The 17,373-nt window shown below is 41.8% G+C and overlaps 2 protein-coding genes across 2 annotated transcripts; both read left to right on the top strand.

The window, feature by feature from the left end:
* Positions 1-935: 935 nt before the first annotated feature.
* LOC108437543 (tripartite motif-containing protein 16-like) lies at positions 936-5,018 on the top strand. Its single transcript, XM_017714697.2, has 6 exons — positions 936-1,552; positions 1,879-1,974; positions 2,182-2,415; positions 2,561-2,717; positions 3,489-3,548; positions 3,898-5,018. The coding sequence occupies exons 1-6, from the start codon at positions 977-979 to the stop codon at positions 4,425-4,427; spliced, it is 1,653 nt and encodes a 550-aa protein (XP_017570186.2). The 5' UTR covers positions 936-976; the 3' UTR covers positions 4,428-5,018.
* Positions 5,019-7,704: 2,686 nt separating this feature from the next.
* On the top strand, positions 7,705-16,819 carry LOC108437547 (E3 ubiquitin/ISG15 ligase TRIM25-like). Its single transcript, XM_037537760.1, has 9 exons — positions 7,705-8,838; positions 9,075-9,170; positions 9,915-10,148; positions 10,275-10,434; positions 10,953-11,006; positions 11,912-11,962; positions 12,887-12,946; positions 13,724-13,783; positions 15,192-16,819. The coding sequence occupies exons 1-9, from the start codon at positions 8,254-8,256 to the stop codon at positions 15,713-15,715; spliced, it is 1,824 nt and encodes a 607-aa protein (XP_037393657.1). The 5' UTR covers positions 7,705-8,253; the 3' UTR covers positions 15,716-16,819.
* Positions 16,820-17,373: the final 554 nt, after the last annotated feature.

The raw sequence follows: 17,373 nt of genomic DNA, 5'->3' as shown, positions 1-17,373 counted from the left end.
GAGAGGAATACTTCACAAGGTCTGGAAGACAAGTGAAAATGCCAGCGAGATACAAGGACTGAATCTCAGACACACACATACACAGGACACAGTTTAAGTTACTGTCGATCAGCTGACTGAATTGAAACTTACTGTCATATATGCATCGCAGAACTGTTAGGATTATCATGCAAAGTCAAGCTATTCTTGTGCATATGCTGTTGCATGTACAGTTAATGTAGTTAGCAAACATGGAGACTTCATATCTCACTCTTCCCTTATTATGTTTGGAGAGCATTATAGTCTGAAATTATTTGTATTAACGTTATTGAAGCAAAAAAAACCTTCAAGTGTGGGGATGTCACATATTATGTACCTAAAGGGCACCCATAGTTCTGAAACATGCACCTGTACATAATGAGGCAAGTAAACAATAAAGAAGCAAGTGTGAACTGCATGCGTCGTCCCTCGTCCATACTTTACACAGACCGTCTGTGGCGGCTGTAACTGTAAGACTACATGACTGATAATCTACTAGTTTACTTCAACAGAGTCTCTCACAGTTCTGCTCAGATTAAAGCGCTGATATATAAAGAAAATGGTTAAAGAAAGTCAAAATAACTGATAAAGTAAATGTATAAACATAAAGGTTTAAAATGCAGGGCTCAAAATTACAGTACAGATCTTTCTGTCCTTTTTCTAGAGAAGCTGCTATAATAGATCAGATTATCTGCACAGATACTTTATCACTCCTACAAACTGGAGTCCATTTAATCTGCTACTTTAAACGCTTCTACTCCACATGTTTTCTGTTAAACTTTAACTAAAGGATTCTGTCTCTATCTGTCTCTTCTTCAGTCTCCTCCTCATTTCTCTCTCTCTCCACCCTTTTCTCTATGACACCAAACACAGAAGCAGGAAGCCACTCCTACTCAGTTCAGAGGAAACAAAACTGATCTCAGAGAGCTGCTCTCTCTCAGTCTGTGAGGGCAGGAAAATGGCCAGTATTTCAGTAGATCAGGACCAGTTCAGCTGTCCAGTCTGTCTGGATCTGCTGAAGGACCCAGTGACGACTCCCTGTGGACACAGTTACTGTATGGTGTGTATTAATGGCTGCTGGGATCAGGAGGATCAGAGGGGGGTCTACAGCTGCCCCCAGTGCAGAGAGACCTTCACTCCAAGGCCTGTTCTACGCAGAAACAACATGCTGGCTGAAGTGGTGGAGGAAGCGAAGAAGAAACTCCAAGCTGTTTCTTACTGTTATGCTGAACCTGGAGATGTGGAGTGTGATTTCTGCACTGGGAGAAAATGCAAAGCCATCAAGTCGTGTTTGGTGTGTCTGGCTTCTTACTGTGAAGCTCATCTTAAACCTCACTATCAGTCTCCTGCCTTTAAGAAGCACAAGCTGGTTGAAGCCTCCAAACAGCTACAAGAGAAGATCTGCCCTCAACATGATGAAGTGATGAAGATCTACTGTCGTACTGACCACAGCTTGATCTGCTATTTGTGTACGATGCATGAACACAAAGGCCACAATACAGTAGCAGCTGTTGCAGAACGATCTGAGAAACAGGTGAGGAGAAAAATTTTAGAATCAATTCGTGTTTATATTTTTAAACTAGAATCTGTTACATATTTAATTACTGAATTAGACACTGGATCCGTTTATAGGATAATGATATTAAAAGTGTGTTGTGTTGTTTAGAGACGTGTTAAATAAACCTGACGTTTCTTACTGTTCCTGCCACACAAGTCAAACCAGTTAGCAAACCTCTGACCAGCCAACGCCCGTCTTCCAGCATATTTACAGCTTTATTGAGCTCACATGTAGAACTAGAGTGAACTTTAACTCTTCAGCTGCTGTTCATATGAACCACAATACAAATTCTTCCTCCTCAGAATGAGCTGAAGGAGGTTCAGAGGAAATCCAAGCAGAGACTCCAGGAGAAAGAGAAGAAGCTGCAGGAGGTGAAACAGGCTGTGAAGACTCTTAAGGTGAGTAGTGAGCAGAGATCTGCTGGAGCAGCTGATTCACAGCTCAGTCAGACTCTCCTCCAGTCAGACAGTGAGGAGTCCAGTGTTGGACACTTAGAGATCCTACACAGCCACAATGTGGACAGTGAGTCGTCTAGAGTCCCAGTGAGAGAGTGAATGATAGCTGGTGTGTAAATGGAGCTCCATCTTGTGTGTGTGTTGTAACAGAGCTCTGCACAGGCAGCAGTGGAGGACAGTGAGAGGATCTTTACTGAGCTGATCCGCTCCATTGAGAAAAAGCGCTCTGAGGTAACAGAGCTGATCAGAGCTCAGGAGGAGGCTGAACTGAGTAGAGGTGAAGAACTCCTGGAGCAACTGGAGCAGGAGATTGCTGATCTAAAGAGGAGAGAGACTGAGCTGGAGCAGCTTTCACACACAAAGGATCACATCCAGTTCCTCCAGGTAGCCATCACTGTGTGATCTACAGAGAGACCTGGAACTCAGTTTCATGAATCACAAATTCTTTTTTTAATCTAATGTTGTTTGAGTTTCTTTGTCACTTTTGTACATCTTCCTGTTTCTCTATTAAATTATTGTCTCTCTGTAGAGCTTCCAGTCTCTCTGTGTCTCTTCTGCATCTGAGGACTCCAGCATCACTGTCCATCAACATCTCTCATTTGATGGAGTGAGGAAATCTCTCTCGGATCTGAAGGAGAGACTAGAGGAATTCTGCAAGCAGGAATTCAGGAAAATCTCTCCACAAGGTAAGAGGAGCTTCCTGATCTAAAACATAAGCATATATGATTGATATATGAAAATGTGGGATTGAATTTTGAGTTTATTAATTTTTTCTCCACAATGTAATAAAGTCTCTCTCTTTGCTACATAAAAGTAACAGACTATATTGTTATTAATGGACCCATAATGTGTATTTTCTTGCATATTATTAGATTCACGTTTAGCTTTGGCTTGTTTCACACCAAAACAATTCCTAATTCATGATTCACATTTTCCAACATCATTTACATTTTTACAAAGAGATTTTTTGTTTATGTGCCTTTTAAAATGATGTATGTAAATGACCATGGTTCTTATTGGCTGCCCTGTATTGTGCCTCATTCAGAGTGCAGTCTTCTTATAACATCAACATGAGTTATGAGTTATATGAGTTATGAATTTTAGCAGAACTAAACTCTGTAAACTGAACAGGCTGGCTTGTGTAAATATATTTTATTCTGACTTGACAAAATCAATGAATTCAAAACTGACCTACTGATTCTATGTACATGTTTGAGCAAACTGTGTGGTTTTAACTTTTCCCAGCGTTTACAGACGGAGTCAGTATAGTTTATTAAAAAGAGACGGTAATTCAGTTTTCAGTGATATGAGATATTTAATGGAACACTTAAAGAAAATGTGCTGAAATGTGAAACCCGACTGATGTCACTGTGAACATGAGAGTTTTGATGTGGATCTGCTGTTTTTCAGTTTCCTTCATTCAGTCTGTTCATCAGTGTGTTTGTGTGTCTCCACAGTTTCAGCAGTTCAGATGATTTTACCTTCAGAGCCAAAAACCAGACAAGATTTTCTACAGTGTATGTACACAATACACACACACACACATAAATACGCACAATACACACACACACTCACACACACGCACACACAACACATACACACACACACAAATACGCACAATACACACACACTCACACACGCACACACAACACATACACACTCACACACACACACATACAGACACACTCACACAATTGCTAATGACTGACATTTGAAGGTTAAATAGGAACACACTGTTTTCTCTTTATGCTCATCTGACAGCAAATGTGAGTTGAAGAAATAAGAAAGGAGGGGAAAAAACACTGACCCAAGTAGATCTTCAGTAAAATAAATACATTCTTTCCCTTATTCTCTTTATTTATTTAGATTTCTGTCGTCTGACTCTGGATCCCAACACAGTAAATCAGTTCCTCAGTCTGTCTGAGGAGAACAGAGTGGTGACGTTCAGTGGGAAAGACCAGCGTTACTCTGATCATCCAGAGAGATTTGACTACTGGCAGCAGGTGTTGAGTAAGGAGAGTGTGAGTGGACGCTGTTACTGGGAGGTTGAGTGGAGCAGTACTAGATATGTGCTGTACATCTCAGTCTCATATAAAGGGGTCAGCAGGAAAGGACGAGGTAATGAAAGTAGGTTTGGACACAACAGTCAGTCCTGGAGTCTGCAGTGTTCTTCCTCTCTCTCTTTCTATCACAACAACATTCAGACTAAGATCTCAGCCTCATCCTCCTCCAGAATAGGAGTGTATGTGGATCACAGTGCAGGAACTCTGTCCTTCTACAGCGTCTCTGACACAATGACCCTCCTACACACAGTCCACACCACATTCACTCAGCCGCTCTGTGCTGGATTCTGTGTTGGCAGGGGAACAACTGTGAAATTCTGTGACCCAAAATAATGATGCGTCTTGATAATAAGAGCAATGTGACAGTCAAATGGAAATGATTTGATTTCTTTCTAAATGGAGCGGTTTAAGGTTTCTAGGAGTTTGGTGCACTCAGCCTGGATTAGTTGACCCATTCTGGTTCACCTTCTTTAAAAAGGACAAAACCATCAGCTACATCTGCTGATACTCATCTCAGGTCAAGATAAAAGGGCTGAAGTCTTTCATATGTTCAAATGCTTCTGTCTCTCCCCGTCATACATATTGGGTGTACTACTACCTACACACAGTCCACACCACATTCACTCAGCTGCTCTATGCTGGATTCTGGGTTTGTGTGGGAACAACTGTGAAGTTATGTGACTCATAATAACGTAGGACAGTGTGTTTAGTTACAAGTACATAATAAATAAGCAGGTAAAATCATTTACATTGCTGCATTATTACAGAATAAAATTACCGTATTTACTTAATGTAATAAGGCGATTGTCAAATGTTAAATGTGTTTAAACAGTGGATTGGATCAGACACAGCAGTGCTGCTGGAGTTTTTAAACACTGTGTCCACTCACTGTCCACTCTATTAGACACTCCTACCTTGTCGGTCCACCTGGTAGATGTAAAGTCAAAGACGACAGCTCATCTGCTGCTGCACAGTCTGTGTTGCTCATCCTCTAGTCCTTCATCAGTGGTCACAGGACTCTGTTGGCTGAAAATTTTTGGTTGGTGGACTATTCTCAGTCCAGCAGTGACACTGAGGTGTTTAAAAACTCCAGCAGCACTGCTGTGTTTGATCCACTCAGACCAGCGCAACACACACTAACACACCACCACCACGTCAGTGTTACTGCAGTGCTGAGAATGACCCACCACCCAAATAGTACCTGCTCTGTGAGGGTCCATGGGGGTCCTGACCACTGAAGAACAGGGTAACAGAGTATCAGAGAAACAGATGGACTACAGTCTGTAACTGTAGAACTACAAAGTGCACCTATATAGTAAGTGGAGCTGATAAAATGGACAGTGAGTGTAGAAACAATGAGGTGCACTTAGTGAAACATCTGGTCAGTGAGATATTGTGCGAGATATTATGATCAAAACTGTAAATAAAGTAGACAAATATAACTATTGTGGGGAGCAGTGGGGACTGGCCATGTTAAAGTTTGTGCTTGTTTATGTGAGCATGTTAGAATAAATGTGTTTTCTTTCTTTCTTTAGAATTTCCAGAATAAAGCTTCTTTCATCTGAGTATGAAATTCCTTCTCTGTAGAGCTTCTACGCTACATTTTCTCTTCAGATTTAACTAATGGATTCTGTCTCTATCTGTCTCTTCTTCAGTCTCCTCCTCATTTCTCTCTCTCCACCCTTCTCTCTATGACACTTTACTCTTTTGTTTCTACACATCTCTAAAACATCTGACCTGCTTTTATCTGAATATAACTTCCAAAATAAAATCATTCCCTTTGCACTTCATGCATCTTGGCTGATGTTGGAACATAAGCGGAGACGTTTGACCTGCACGTCCACTAAATCAGACGGACTCTGAGACTGATTACAGATGTGAAAGCAGGAGAGACACCGTCAGATTCAGGAGCTCAGACAGACAGTGGCGTCTGTGAAGAAGAGCGCTGTGGTGTTTATCTGTTACTCTGAGAAGTGGTTGATATTCTGAGGGTCAATTTGAAAGAGAGAAGTTAGTGACTGAAGGAAGAAGGACGTCAAACTGGTTTAAAGAAGCTGCAGCGTTTGGATCTACAGCATAAACAACTATAACAGAAAGAAAGCCTATCACAGGCCTCTGATTCTGACTCACATGAATGGATCATGAGAGCTCCCTATTGCAGCATTAAGGGAGATCTGGCTCCCTCTAGTGGAGTCAAATGAAACATCAATTAAAAAAAAAAAAGGTTACTAGTGGCAGCTATTAGGCCAAAACAATGGAGACGAGTCCTGAGAGGCTGTTAAAGTTAAACACTAGGACATGCATCTGTCAGAAATCCTATTAGTGAATTAAAATGGGAGTTTGCAATAAATCTGGAGGTTAGGGAACCAGCCCTTGAGCAAGACACCTAACCCCCAACTTCTCCCCGGGCGCTGTGGATAGGGCTGCCCACTGCTCCGGGCAAGTGCTCACTGACCTCGACTGTGTGTGTGTGTGTGTGTGCTCACTACTGTGTATGTGGTGGTTCACTTCACGGATGGGTTAAATGCAGAGGTGAAATTTCCCCGTTGTGGGACTAATAAGGGTCACTTACTGTAACAAACCTGATTTCATACCTCTAATGAAATATATTTACACAATAAGCCACCCAATCTGTGCATTACTGTGATTTTATCATGATGAAGGGAAATCTTAGGTACAACATGAAGCGGTGAATGGCGGACAACATAAAATATGCACAATTCTTCTGTAAATCATTTAAGCTATTACTTATCGCTGCTGTCGGGAAACAAAACCTCATATCTCCAAAATGGTCACTTTATAGGAGAAAGAAAAAACTTCACTTTTAATGTGAGTCAATGGAACCAGACTTCTTTACAAGTCATTTTGGGCCGTTTCTTTAGGTCCATTCATCATGAAATTTAGACATAATCTGAAGGACAGTGGGCATTTTCAAATCATGTCAAAAACTGAAAAACAACAAAAACAGAAAAGCAGTATGAGGACCAGAATGTGGGTGAAACGGGTGGAAAAGGTAGTAAACAAAGTTTCATTAAAATACAGCAAAAGTTTACACTCATAAAACATCCCTGCTGAAAAAAATCACCGTTAAACATTTCTGCTGGTGTCCAACAGTCACTAAAAGTATTTTGTGTTTTCCTGGTGGGAAAATTTCACAGTGTAAAGGACTCTAATGGTTCAACAGGTGTTCTGGGACTGATTCCAGATGCATTTGTTGGTTTCTAAATGGGATCTAAAGGTGTCCTATAGGAAACTGGTGGTTTCCAATGGTCCAAAGGTCCAACTGACTATTAAGTCAATTCCCCCTTTTTCCATAGTGCTTCTTTAAAGGTCTTTTTCCAGCAGGGATGATGTTAGTGGTACTGTGCTGGGGTTTGTCTCAGAAAAGTAACGTAAACGTGAATAAACTAACCAGCTAAGTAGCAATAAGCACTTTTTAAAAATGATAGGAGTTGGCTAGATTTTTTAAGACGTTAGTCCAACTCGAAACATTTGGGGCACCAAGAGTGGCCAGTTTCTAGCCCAGAGTGAAACCTGACCACCCTTCTTATGGAAGGTGAGACAATCAGTCATCTTTAGTCAGCCGTCATCAATAAAGCATCAGATGTGCTTCATGGTGAAAATCATGTCTGATGATGCTGCGTCTGATTAGCATATCTTGCTGTGATTGGCTAATTCACTGAGTAAACAGGCATGTGGATGTGCGCTGGGTCCTTGGGCAGTGCTGCTCTGTGAGCTACATTATGAAGTAGGCTCTGTGATGGTAAGTTAACTATCAATAACTAGTCAGCTATAATTTATTATGCTATTTTTTTAAGGTAAAACTTGAGTTTTTGCAGTGCAAGACTTTGTTTTTTTGTGGAAAAGCTTCCGTTATGATCAGAGGATTCTCATGGGTATTGGTTTAGTCCTATACACTGTGAGTCCCTCTGATCTACTGTTTTAAATAATACTGCTTCATGTTTTCTTTCACAGTTTAACAAAAGAATTCCATCTGTTCCTCTGTGTCTTTCAGTCTCCTCCTCATTTCTCTCTCTCTCCACCCTTTTCTCTATGACACTTCACCAAACACAGAAGCAGGAAGCCACTCCTACTCAGTTCAGAGGAAGCGAAACTGATCTCAGAGAGCTGCTCTCTCTCAGTCTGTGAGGGCAGGAAAATGGCCAGTATTTCAATAGATCAGGACCAGTTCAGCTGTCCAGTCTGCCTGGCTCTGCTGAAGGACCCAGTGGCTATTCCCTGTGGACACAGTTTCTGTATGGTGTGTATTAATGGCTGCTGGGATCAGGAGGATCAGTGGGGGTTCTACAGCTGCCCCCAGTGCAGAGAGACCTTCACTCCAAAGCCTGTTCTACGCAGAAACAACATGCTGGCTGAAGTGGTGGAGAAACTGAAGAAGACAGAACTCCAAGCTGGTTCTCCTGCTCTCTGTTATGCTGGACCTGGAGATGTGGAGTGTGATTCCTGCACTGGGAGAAAACGCAAAGCCATCAAGTCGTGTTTGGTGTGTCTGGCTTCTTACTGTGAAGCTCATCTTAAACCTCACTATCAGTCTCCTGCCTTTAAGAAGCACAAGCTGGTCGAAGCCTCCAAACAGCTACAAGAGAAGATCTGCTCTCAACATGATGAAGTGATGAAGATCTACTGTCGTACTGACCACAGCTGCATCTGCTATTTGTGTACGATGGAGGGACACAAAGGCCACGATACCATTTCAGCTGCAGCAGAGAGAAACCAGAAACAGGTCAGACCTTGAGAATTTTATTCAAACTTTTAAAACTTTTTTTAAAAGTTTATTACTCATTGCAGCATACCATCAAGATGAGTTAGGGACCGTATGACAAGCCAAGGCCTGTCTTTCAGCTTTTTGTAGATTTATAGCTTTATAAACGCATGAACCTCTGTAGAACAAGACTGAACTTTAAGTATTCTCTGCTATTAGATTAGTTCTTGCTCTGAATGGTAATAATTTTTTCTCAGTTTCAACTGATGGCAATGCAGAGGAGATCTCAGCAGAGACTCCAGGAGAAAGAGAAGAAGCTGCAGGAGGTGAAACAGGCTGTGAAGACTCTTAAGGTGAGTAGTGAGCAGAGATCTGCTGGAGCAGCTGATTCACAGCTCAGTCAGACTCTCCTCCAGTCAGACAGTGAGGAGAGCATGAGGCGTTTTCGATCCACTCAGACCAGCACAACACACACCAACACACCACCACTACGTCAGTGTTACTGCAGTGCTGACGATGATTCAGCACCCAAATAGTACCTGCTCTGTGAGGGTCCATGGGGGTCCTGCCCACTGAAGAACAGGGTAACAGAGTATCAGAGAAACAGATGGACTACAGTCTGTAACTGTAGAACTACAGAGTGCAGCTATACAGTAAGTGGAGCTGATAAAATGGATAATAAGTGTAGAAATAAGGAATAATGTTATGCCTGATCAGTTTATTGTACATATTATATTATTAATATTATATATTACATGTTCCAACTGGATCTGGTCCCAATTTATACATTCTATAGTTTTTTTTTTTTTTTTTTTTTATCGTCTCATCGCAAGTTAATAACATAAAAGGTCAGTTGCAGAATTTATTTTCCACATTTGTGGAATTTTCCACATGCTCCAAATATCGAATATACTAATAAAGATAAATAAACGAGTCAACAGGCAGAATCATTGTCATCTAAGAAATCTGGGTTTATTTAACAGGAGAGGGTTAAGAAGAGGGGACAGCCCCACTGGGGTCACGGTAATAGACTAAATGGTAGTTGTACCTTAAAAGGACTCATCTCCATCTCTTTAAATGTCTGTATGTTGTAACAGAGCTCTGCACAGGCAGCAGTGGAGGACAGTGAGAGGATCTTTACTGAGCTGATCCGCTCCATTGAGAAAAAGCGCTCTGAGGTAACAGAGCTGATCAGAGCTCAGGAGGAGGCTCAACTGAGTGGAGCTGAAGAACTCCTGGAGCAACTGGAGCAGGAGATTGCTGATCTAAAGAGGAGAGACACTGAGCTGGAGCAGCTTTCACACACAGATGATCACGTCCAGTTCCTCCAGGTAACCATCCCAATCTTTTCTTAGATGTTAAACAAGACAGGAAAAAAATATAGTTGTCTTTTTTCTAGTTTGGTCTGAGATCATTCATTCACTTTCTTCTTCATTCATCGTGTTTTCTCTCTTTAGAGCTTCCAGTCTCTCTGTGTCTTTTCTGGATCTGAGGACTCCTCCAGCCTCACTGTCCATCAACATCTCTCATTTGATGGAGTGAGGAAATCTCTCTCTGATCTGAAGGAGAGACTAGAGGAATTCTGCAAGCAGGACTTCAGGAAAATCTCTACACATGGTAAGAGGAGCTTCTGCTGTGGAACAGTGATGAACATCTTTGCTTGGTTAGTAAAAGAATGAAGAACATAAGCTTCCCCAGTAACATTGTAGATAATCTATATATAGCTGTGGTTTTGGACTTTCATGCCTTATTTGAGAGTTGAAAAGGTTAAAGTGAGTTTCTTTTGAGTTTATCGACCATTCCATGTACCATAAATGACTTAAATAAGCGCACAAAATTATCTACAGCGCCCATGTTTGGTTTTGTTCATGACCAGATTAAAAAAGGAAGCCTTCTAATAAATGACCAAGCAACAAAACAGCGCTCAGTATAATCTCTGTATAAAAGTGAGTTTGGTGAAAAAAAGATTTGCCTTGAAACACTTTAGTGATAGAACATTTAGAGAACACTATGCTTACAGCTGAAACTCTGTGATGTCACTTGAAATATGAGAATTGTTCTGTCCCTGTTTCTTTGTTTCTGGATGGTTTACTCATATTTTTCCGTTGAATCACTTGTTTTCTGTCTTTCCACAGCTGGAGTAGTTCAGACTTTACCCTCAGAGCCAAAAACCAGAGATTATCTACAGTGTATGTATACAGCACACACACACACACACACACACACACACACACACTCACACACACACACACACACACAAACACACACACACACACATATTTCATTCTGCATGAAATCACTGTTGTTGGAAAACCTCTAAAACTGCATGGAAGAATCAGGGCCAGATGTGATTCTTGCTCAAGGAACAAACAGCGTAAATGTTCCCTCAAAGGTTCTACTGTGGTTTTAAGGTCTGATTGTGAACCTTAAATCAGCTTTTCCAGGTGAAAAGTTCATATTTGCTCCTTTTCATAGCCGAATGTTTTAAAACAGAACAGAACAAAACCTTTATTTTTAGAATAAAAGCCTGGAGGCGAGGCGGGGTGTGTGGAGTCAGTATGGCTTAGAACACATCATTTCAGTGGATTATGGTTCAGTTATGTTCCCTGACTAAAGGTCCTGAGATGGAGCCTTGAGGGTTCCATCCCAGTGACAAGGGGCACTGTCCCAGTGACTTTTCTGAGAGTTTATTAAGAATGTTTAAGGTTAACGATGAGAAGTTCTGGGATTAATTAGCGTGGGAAGTTAGACTCATTAGGGTGAAACAGAACCGAATGTGAAATTTCTAACCCAATATGGTGGATCTCCTTAAACTCATCATTCCAAAAAGGGCAGATTTCTCCCAGGTTTTCTTGCTCTGTAGCACCAGATATATCGCCAGTCTCACTCTCATGTGTGTCCACAGAAGGCTGTTTGGTTGGTTATGCATTTATTAGATATTTGATATTACGTAGTGTGTAGTTTCTTTGGGTCAGCAGTGGTTTGCGCCATGATAACCTTGCTTAAACACCACTACTGCAGACTCATAAACAAGTGATGTCTCTAGCAGCTTAGATGGAACTCTACTAACTATGAACTATGCTTTTTTTTGCAGCTCTTCAGATGATTTCACCCTCAGAGCCAAAAACCAGGGGTTTTCTACAGTGTATGTATACAATACATACACACACACACACACACACACACCAGTCCTGGACTGGCCGTCGGGAGAAACGGGAGATTTCCCGGTGGCCTGGCCTGTCAGCTGGCCTGGACGGCCTAGCTAGATGATGTTACAACACTTGACGAACTAAACAACACAGTACATCTTGTGAACAGGCACTGTCTCTGCGCTCCTGTTTCACGAATCACGTCTTTCTGCCATGACGTGAGCATGTAAAACACTAATTTCCTTCTCATGTGCATGCAATAAAGCTAGTAAGTTTGTGCTTATGGTGTCTGACCAAGAAATGGAGAAAAAGAGGAAAGGTGGTGCTAACAGTGAATTATTCTCAATAGATGCTTCACCCTGCAGCCCAAATTGACAAAATATTAAGATTAAGAGGCCCTTATTAGTCCCACAACGATGAAACTTCACCTCTGCATTTAGCCCATCCATGCAGTGAAACACCAAGTACCTGCTAGTGAATGCACACCCACGCTCGGTGTGGTGGGCAGCCCTATCCACAGCACCCAGGGAGCAATTGGGGGTTAGGCATCTTATTCTAGAGCACTACAGTCACTTATTGTCGGCTCAGGAGATCGAAGCCTAAAGGTTTTGATGGTCAGTACACAGCAGTTTGCTTATATGGGACTCTTCAGCAGACTTGTCTTGATTTGTGATTAGCATGAAGAAAAAAAAGTCACAGTTGCTGAACTGTGGATGTTTCAAAAGCATACGTTATATGACATGAGTGTGGATCTGATTTAGAGGCATTTTTCAATAAATCATACATATTTATGGCTTGAGCCACATAGTATACATTGCATACATTGTTTGGTGATGCTATATAGTGCCAGATACTTCGGCAAAAATATATATTTGCATTTAAATTGATTAACTTTGTGTTTTCATTTTTTCTTTGCAAAGGTGGAGATACCCAACTGAAAAGAGAGCATGAGACGCCTTCAAGTTCAGCGAGAGCTCCAGGTACAGCTTACATTAGGTTTATCTAATATTTCCTTAATTTAATTGCTTACTTTCTAAGGTAGGACAGTCTCTCAGCAAAGTAATGAATGTCATAGATTATATATTAAGTTATTAATGCATCTTTATCTTGCATGTTCATTAACGTAAAGCAATAAGATCACCGTACTGTTAACATGTAACTTGCATATGTGTACAGAAAAATGTAATGTACAGAAAGCATTGTAATTTGTGTTCTTAGCCTGTTAAAAGTTAGGCTCTTAGAGAGCTTTAAAACTTCATATATCCAAGTGTTTGAAATACCGTATGATCAAAGCATTAATTACACCATGAAGTGTGTGTATCAAAAAATCTGGAACAGGTGACTCAGCTGGTAATGAATGAGTGGGCAGTTATGGAGGGTATTTTTTTATTACCTTAAACATACATATACAAACCCATACTAAACACCTATTGATGCAGATACAGAGCTGTGAGTATGTGCGTAGCCTGCCGTGATTCTGGGGTCAACCGTGACGAGATCTGGGCTAGATGTGGGTGGTTACAAACTAAGCATGAAATTTGTAACCTAATCCAGCGCATTCTTAAGGTGGAGCTTAAGCATATGGGGGGATTAAAGTAAGGTAAAAGCTACAGATTTGCCCTGAAAATGTATTAATATAACATTTAGAGGCCAGATTGCTCACAGCTGAAAACCAATGACGTCACTTTAAACATGAGAAAAGTTTCTGTGTATATATATATTTACTGTTTTTTCTTTATTCTCGTGACTTGTTACAGTTCCAGCAGTTCGAATGATTTTACCCTCAAAGCCAAAAACCAGAGAAGATTTTCTACAGTGTATGTACACAATACACACACACACACACACTCACTCTGGGTGGGTAGCACTGTCGTCTCACAGCGAGGAGGGTCTGGGTTCAATTCCCCAGCCGGGTGACCAGGGTCCTCTCTGTGTGGAGTTTGCATGTTCTCCCCATGTCTGCGTGGGTTTCCTCCCACAGTCTAAAGACATGCAATCAGGCCAATTGGACATGCTAAATTGCCCCTAGGTGTGAGTGAATGTGTATGTCTGTCTGTCTGCCCTGCGATGGACTGGCGACCTGCATCCTGCATTCCGCCCCATGACAGCTGGGATATATTCTTGTGGTCATTGTGATTCCAAGTAAAATTTCCAAATTTACCTGGCTGACTGTCTAAAGCTTTGTGGAGTACCCCCTTATAATCCCTCCCTCCTTGCTCAAGGGCACTTCAGTCATGGACTGTCAGCCAAGGGGATTGAACCAGCAACCTTCCGGTCACAGGGCTGGTTCCCTAACCTCCAGCCCACGACTGCCCTTATGGTGCACTTGTTGCACACATGAGAGGAGCACAAGGTTATGGGGTGGCCAATTTCGCATTTTGGCGAACAAAGGGCTCAGTGATGCCCTCTACATGCCCTTACTGGGGCCTTCAGAAATGCATACTCACCAGAAGCCTCGTACCAAAATTTCTTGAGAGTCCAGGACCAGTCAGAGTGGAAGAGTCAGTTACAGCAGTCTGATTAAACCTGAATGAAAGGAAGATTTTCAGATGTGAGGAAAAGCTGTTTCTTACTTTAACTGGTCTTTGAGCTGCATTATGCTGAGGGGAGCCACATTAGACAAGCAAACTAGCCCTAGAAGTGTACATGTGGTTGATATGCTGGACTTCCTGGAGGATCATAGGGTTTAGGCCATCTTTTGGGACTAGGCTGTGAGCCTGTCATAAGTCCATGGAAGTGACGTAAGCATGTCATCTGTGGTCATGCAAGACTACATTTGATTAAGATTAAGTGACCCTTATTAGTCCCACAACGGGGAAATTTCACCTCCGCATTTAACCCATCTGTGAGGTGAAATGCCACATACACTCTAGTGAGCACACACACATTAAGGGACAGTGAGCACACTGGCCCGGAGCGGTGGGCAGCCCAAGCAGTTGGGGGTTAGGTGTCTTGCTCAAGGACACCTCAGTCACGTGCTGTCGGCTCTGGGGATCAAACCGGCAACCTTTCAGTCACGAGGCTGGTTCCCTAACCTCCAGCCCATGACTGAGGATCATATGATGCATCACTTATTAGACTGTAACTGATATGAGGCATAGGGACATATAAGCAGGGAAACTATAACTAACAAATAGCTTTCATCATAAAATAGGAACATTCTGTGCATTAAAAATTTTATTTTATAAAATTTAAAAAATTTTCGTTTTCTCAACTTTTTTTTAGATTTCCGTAAGCTGACTCTGGATCCCAACACCGTAAATCAGTACCTCATTTTGTCTGAGGAGAACAGAGTGGTGAAGGATGGGTTCCAGCGATACTATGATCACCCAGAAAGATTTACCTACTGGCATCAGGTGTTGAGTAAGGAGAGTGTGAGTGGACGCTGTTACTGGGAGTTTGAGTGGAGCAGTGTGGGACGGGGGTATGTGTATGTAGCTGTCTCGTATAAAGAGATCAACAGGAAAGGATGCAGTAACACCTGTGGGTTTGGACAAACCAATGAGTCCTGGACTCTGCGGTGCTCTTTCCCTCTTACCCTCTATCACAACAATGGTAAGACTGATATCCCAGGCCGATCATCATCCAGAATAGGAGTGTATGTGGATCACAGTGCAGGAATCCTGTCCTTCTACAGCGTCTCTGACACACTGACCCTCCTACACAGAGTCCACACCACATTCACTCAGCCGCTCTATGCTGGATTCAGGGTTTTTAGGGGAATGGTGAGGTTATGCGATCCTGAATAATGGGTCTATAATGTTAGGACAGGTAATACATGGATTAGAAGAAACATTTGCATTGGTGCAGTACTGAATTAGTTGGATTTAGTAGGGATGCTCCATCATGTCCCTCGATCACCTCCAGCTGAGTAGCCCATCGCTTCTGAAGTCGTCCACTTTGTTTTCAAGGCAGAGAGCATAAAGGAATGGCTGAACTTTTGGGACTCCTGCCACGATGTAGCCGGGCTGAGGAGCTGCCTGACTCAGTCACTGTGGCAGATTTCTGGCCTTGTTTGCGCAGCACACCGTGGACCAGATTCTCCAGATTCGTGGACCAGATGTTCCAACAGTGTCTGTTGGATGGGAAGCAGTACATGGGACACACACATATGAGACCAATGACTTGAGAAACACAATAAAGCTGAAGTTGGTTTCTCTTTTCAAATTTTCCGCTCCACCTTAAATGGTGAAGCAGCATTCAGGTGCCAGAATGTAACTGCTGCTCCATTTACAGTGAAGCTAAAATATAGGAATGAAAATCTGCCAAATAGAGCTTTGTAGAAATGTAAATTAGAAAAGTAAGATTTTACCACTGTTTTCGCTGACATAGTTTTCTCTATATATTATTCAGTGTTGTGTTTTTTTTTTTTTTACTATTTTGCACAATTTATGTTTCTGATTTACCTTGGATGTTAAAGTGGGTCAAATTGAGGGGACGAACACATCAAATTAGATGTTTCTCTGTGTTTCTATTAATATCTCTGTAATAAGACTGCAGAAATATGCTTCAAACAGCTCTGTCTATATTTAGCATGAAACTGACCAACGGGCGCTCAGGAAATCACTAAGGACTTGACCCTCATGCAGCGATGAAGAGAACATTTGTTCACTATTTTATTCACACATTCCACTACTTTTGTGAACGTAAGACTTTGCTAAACCTTTTTTTCAAGCACCAAAACAATTTATTCACATGAGTATAGCTGTGTTTTCACAAGAGATATTAAGAATTTCTAAATCCGGATTCCCTTTGTTTTCAGCTTTCAGAGAGAGGTTGCACATTTTCGTGGGAAAAGGAATGTAGAATATTCACACGTTGCTGGTTTACTTTAAATAAACCATTTTCCCACATCCGCTGGTGCCAGTCCTATATGTTCGGACCTCCTCTGCCATGTTAAACACCGCCACAGAGTACAATAACCATTACTGACGAGTAAAAGACAGAACCCAGTGTTCAAATCCCATCTGTCAAGCACAAGGCCTTGTATCTTCATTTTTGTTGTTTTTCAGTTTTTGACATTATTTGAAAGTGCCTGTTGCCCTTTCCACTGTGTGTAAATTTCAAGACGAACGGACTAAAGGAAATGGTCCAAACTGATTTGGAAAAAAAAAACGTTTTGGAGATACAAGGTTTTCTTCCAACAACAGTGCGTCACATATTCCTTGGACTCCATCACCCAGACTCCTCCAGGACGTCACATGTCTCCTGCCAACTCTGACCTGCCTGCACGCTCCAATCACAGACCTCACTCTCCGGGATACTAATGTGGTTCACCTGTGTTTAGCTATTAGCTTTAGCTTATAAGCCCGGGCGTAACACAGGTTCCCAGCGACAAACTGAGCGGTTCCCGTGTTTCTACGCCTGATCGTTTATTGCCTGTTTACCTGTTTACTCTTTTGCCATT

This window comes from Pygocentrus nattereri, chromosome 4, assembly GCF_015220715.1.
Source record: "Pygocentrus nattereri isolate fPygNat1 chromosome 4, fPygNat1.pri, whole genome shotgun sequence".
NCBI classification, from domain to species: domain Eukaryota; kingdom Metazoa; phylum Chordata; class Actinopteri; order Characiformes; family Serrasalmidae; genus Pygocentrus; species Pygocentrus nattereri.
Note: the sequence above shows the minus strand (reverse complement) of the source record. Positions and strands in the feature narration are given on the sequence as shown.

Bases quoted from the DNA above. Each gene is read 5' to 3' on its own strand.
- LOC108437547 (XM_037537760.1), top strand. From the start codon at position 8,254: ATGGCCAGTATTTCAATAGATCAGGACCAGTTCAGCTGTCCAGTCTGC. The intron at 9,171-9,914 runs GTGAGTAGTGAG...ATGTTGTAACAG, and splicing joins AGGCTGTGAAGACTCTTAAG to AGCTCTGCACAGGCAGCAGT. The intron at 11,007-11,911 runs GTATGTATACAG...TTTTTTTTGCAG, and splicing joins AACCAGAGATTATCTACAGT to CTCTTCAGATGATTTCACCC.
- LOC108437543 (XM_017714697.2), top strand. From the start codon at position 977: ATGGCCAGTATTTCAGTAGATCAGGACCAGTTCAGCTGTCCAGTCTGT. The intron at 1,553-1,878 runs GTGAGGAGAAAA...CTTCCTCCTCAG, and splicing joins CAGAACGATCTGAGAAACAG to AATGAGCTGAAGGAGGTTCA. The intron at 3,549-3,897 runs GTATGTACACAA...TTATTTATTTAG, and splicing joins CAGACAAGATTTTCTACAGT to ATTTCTGTCGTCTGACTCTG.